The sequence below is a fragment of the Rhinoraja longicauda genome, chromosome 39 (genome assembly GCF_053455715.1).
Source record: "Rhinoraja longicauda isolate Sanriku21f chromosome 39, sRhiLon1.1, whole genome shotgun sequence".
In the NCBI taxonomy this organism is placed as follows: domain Eukaryota; kingdom Metazoa; phylum Chordata; class Chondrichthyes; order Rajiformes; family Arhynchobatidae; genus Rhinoraja; species Rhinoraja longicauda.
Window position 1 is genome coordinate 16,586,964 of NC_135991.1, and position 2,500 is coordinate 16,589,463.

The window sequence follows — 2,500 nt, forward strand, 5'->3', positions numbered from 1 at the left end:
AGAGAGGGGGAGGGAGGGAGAGAGAGCGAGAGGGAGGGAGAGAGGGAGGGAGGGGGAGAGAGAGAGCGAGAGAGAGGGTGAGGCAGGGGGCAGGAGAGACTGACCTGTCGGTGCTGGAGGAGGTGTGTGGTGAGGCGGGAGGAGAGGAGGGCCGTGAGAACCTGCTGGATGCCCGAGTGGAGCTCGCTGGTCACCACCGTGTGCCACTCGGCCCGGCTGCCCTCCATGCAAGGCAGGCAGGTGTACAGGATGTGGTCGGGCAGGCTGGACAAGATCTCGTACATCTCGTCTGTGGAACGCAGAGAGACGCAGAGTCACCGAAACATGCCCCCTCCGCCCACACCGACCAACATGCCCCATCTACACTAGTCCCACCTGCCCACACCGACCAACATGCCCCATCTACACTAGTCCCACCTGCCCACACCGACCAACATGCCCCATCTACACTAGTCCCACCTGCCCACACCGACCAACATGCCCCATCTACACTAGTCCCACCTGCCCACACCGGCCAACATGCCCCATCTACACTAGTCCCACCTGCCCACACCGACCAACATGCCCCATCTACACTAGTCCCACCTGCCCACACCGACCAACATGCCCCATCTACACTAGTCCCACCTGCCCACACCGGCCAACATGCCCCATCTACACTAGTCCCACCTGCCCACACCGACCAACATGCCCCATCTACACTAGTCCCACCTGCCCACACCGGCCAACATGCCCCATCTACACTAGTCCCACCTGCCCACACCGACCAACATGCCCCATCTACACTAGTCCCACCTGCCCACACCGGCCAACATGCCCCATCTACACTAGTCCCACCTGCCCACACCGACCAACATGCCCCATCTACACTAGTCCCACCTGCCCACACCCGACCAACATGCCCCATCTACACTAGTCCCACCTGCCCACACCGGCCAACATGCCCCATCTACACTAGTCCCACAACAGCCAACATGCCCCATCTACACTAGTCCCACCTGCCCACACCGACCAACATGCCCCATCTACACTAGTCCCACCTGCCCACACCGGCCAACATGCCCCATCTACACTAGTCCCACAACAGCCAACATGCCCCATCTACACTAGTCCCACCTGCCCACACCGGCCAACATGCCCCATCTACACTAGTCCCACCTGCCCACACCGACCAACATGCCCCATCTACACTAGTCCCACCTGCCCACACCGACCAACATGCCCCATCTACACTAGTCCCACCTGCCCACACCGACCAACATGCCCCATCTACACCAGTCCCACCTGCCCACACCGACCAACATGCCCCATCTACACTAGTCCCACCTGCCCACACCGACCAACATGCCCCATCTACACTAGTCCCACCTGCCCACACCGACCAACATGCCCCATCTACACTAGTCCCACCTGCCCACACCGACCAACATGCCCCATCTACACTAGTCCCACCTGCCCACACCGACCAACATGCCCCATCTACACTAGTCCCACCTGCCCACACCGACCAACATGCCCCATCTACACTAGTCCCACCTGCCCACACCGACCAACATGCCTCATCTACACTAGTCCCACCTGCCCACACCGACCAACATGCCCCATCTACACTAGTCCCACCTGCCCACACCGACCAACATGCCCCATCTACACCAGTCCCACCTTTGCCCACACCAACCAACATGCCCCATCTACACTAGTCCCACCTTTGCCCACACCGACCAACATACCCCATCTACACTAGTCCCACCTTTGCCCACACCGACCAACATGCCCCATTTACACTAGTCCCACCTTTGCCCACACCGACCAACATGCCCCATCTACACTAGTCCCACCTGCCCACACCGACCAACATGCCCCATCTACACTAGTCCCACCTGCCCACACCGACCAACATGCCCCATCTACACTAGTCCCACCTGCCCACGTTTGGCCCATATCCCTCCAAACCCGTCCTATCCATGCACCTGTCCAACTGTTTCTTAAACGTTGGGTTAGTCCCAGCCTCAACTACCTCCTCCGGCAGCTCGTTCCATACACCCACCACCCTCTGTGTGGAAAAGTTACCCCTCAGATTCCTATTAAATCTTTTCCCCCCTTCACCGTGAACCCGTGTCCTCTGGTCCTCGATTCCCCTACTCAGGGCAAGAGACTCTGTGCGCCCAGCCGATCTATTCCCCTCGTAATTTTGTACATCTCTATAAGATCGCCCCTCATCCTCCTGCGCTCCAAGGAACAGAGTCCCAGCCTGCCCCGACCTCTCCCTGTAGCTCAGGCCCCTCGAGTCTTGGCAACATCCTCGTGAATCTTCTCCGCGCCATTTCCAGCTTGGCGACATCTTTCCTGTAACACGGTGCCCAGAACTGAACACAATGCTCCAAATGCGGCCTCACCAACGTCTTGTACAACTGCAACGTGACCTCCCAACTTTTGCGGCCAATGTGCAAAAAAAACCTTCTTGACCACCCTGTCTACCTGTGACGCCACACTTTCAGGG

General features: G+C 58.8%; 1 protein-coding gene across 1 annotated transcript in view; it reads right to left on the reverse strand.

Moving 5' to 3' along the window:
* The window catches only part of LOC144611235 (histone-lysine N-methyltransferase 2A-like), a 46,606-nt gene that overhangs the window by 26,646 nt on the left and 17,460 nt on the right, over positions 1-2,500 (reverse strand). The window contains exon 8 of the mRNA XM_078430279.1: positions 101-289. Within this exon, the coding sequence (XP_078286405.1) occupies positions 101-289 (189 nt within the window). The remainder of the gene's footprint in view (positions 1-100; positions 290-2,500) is intronic.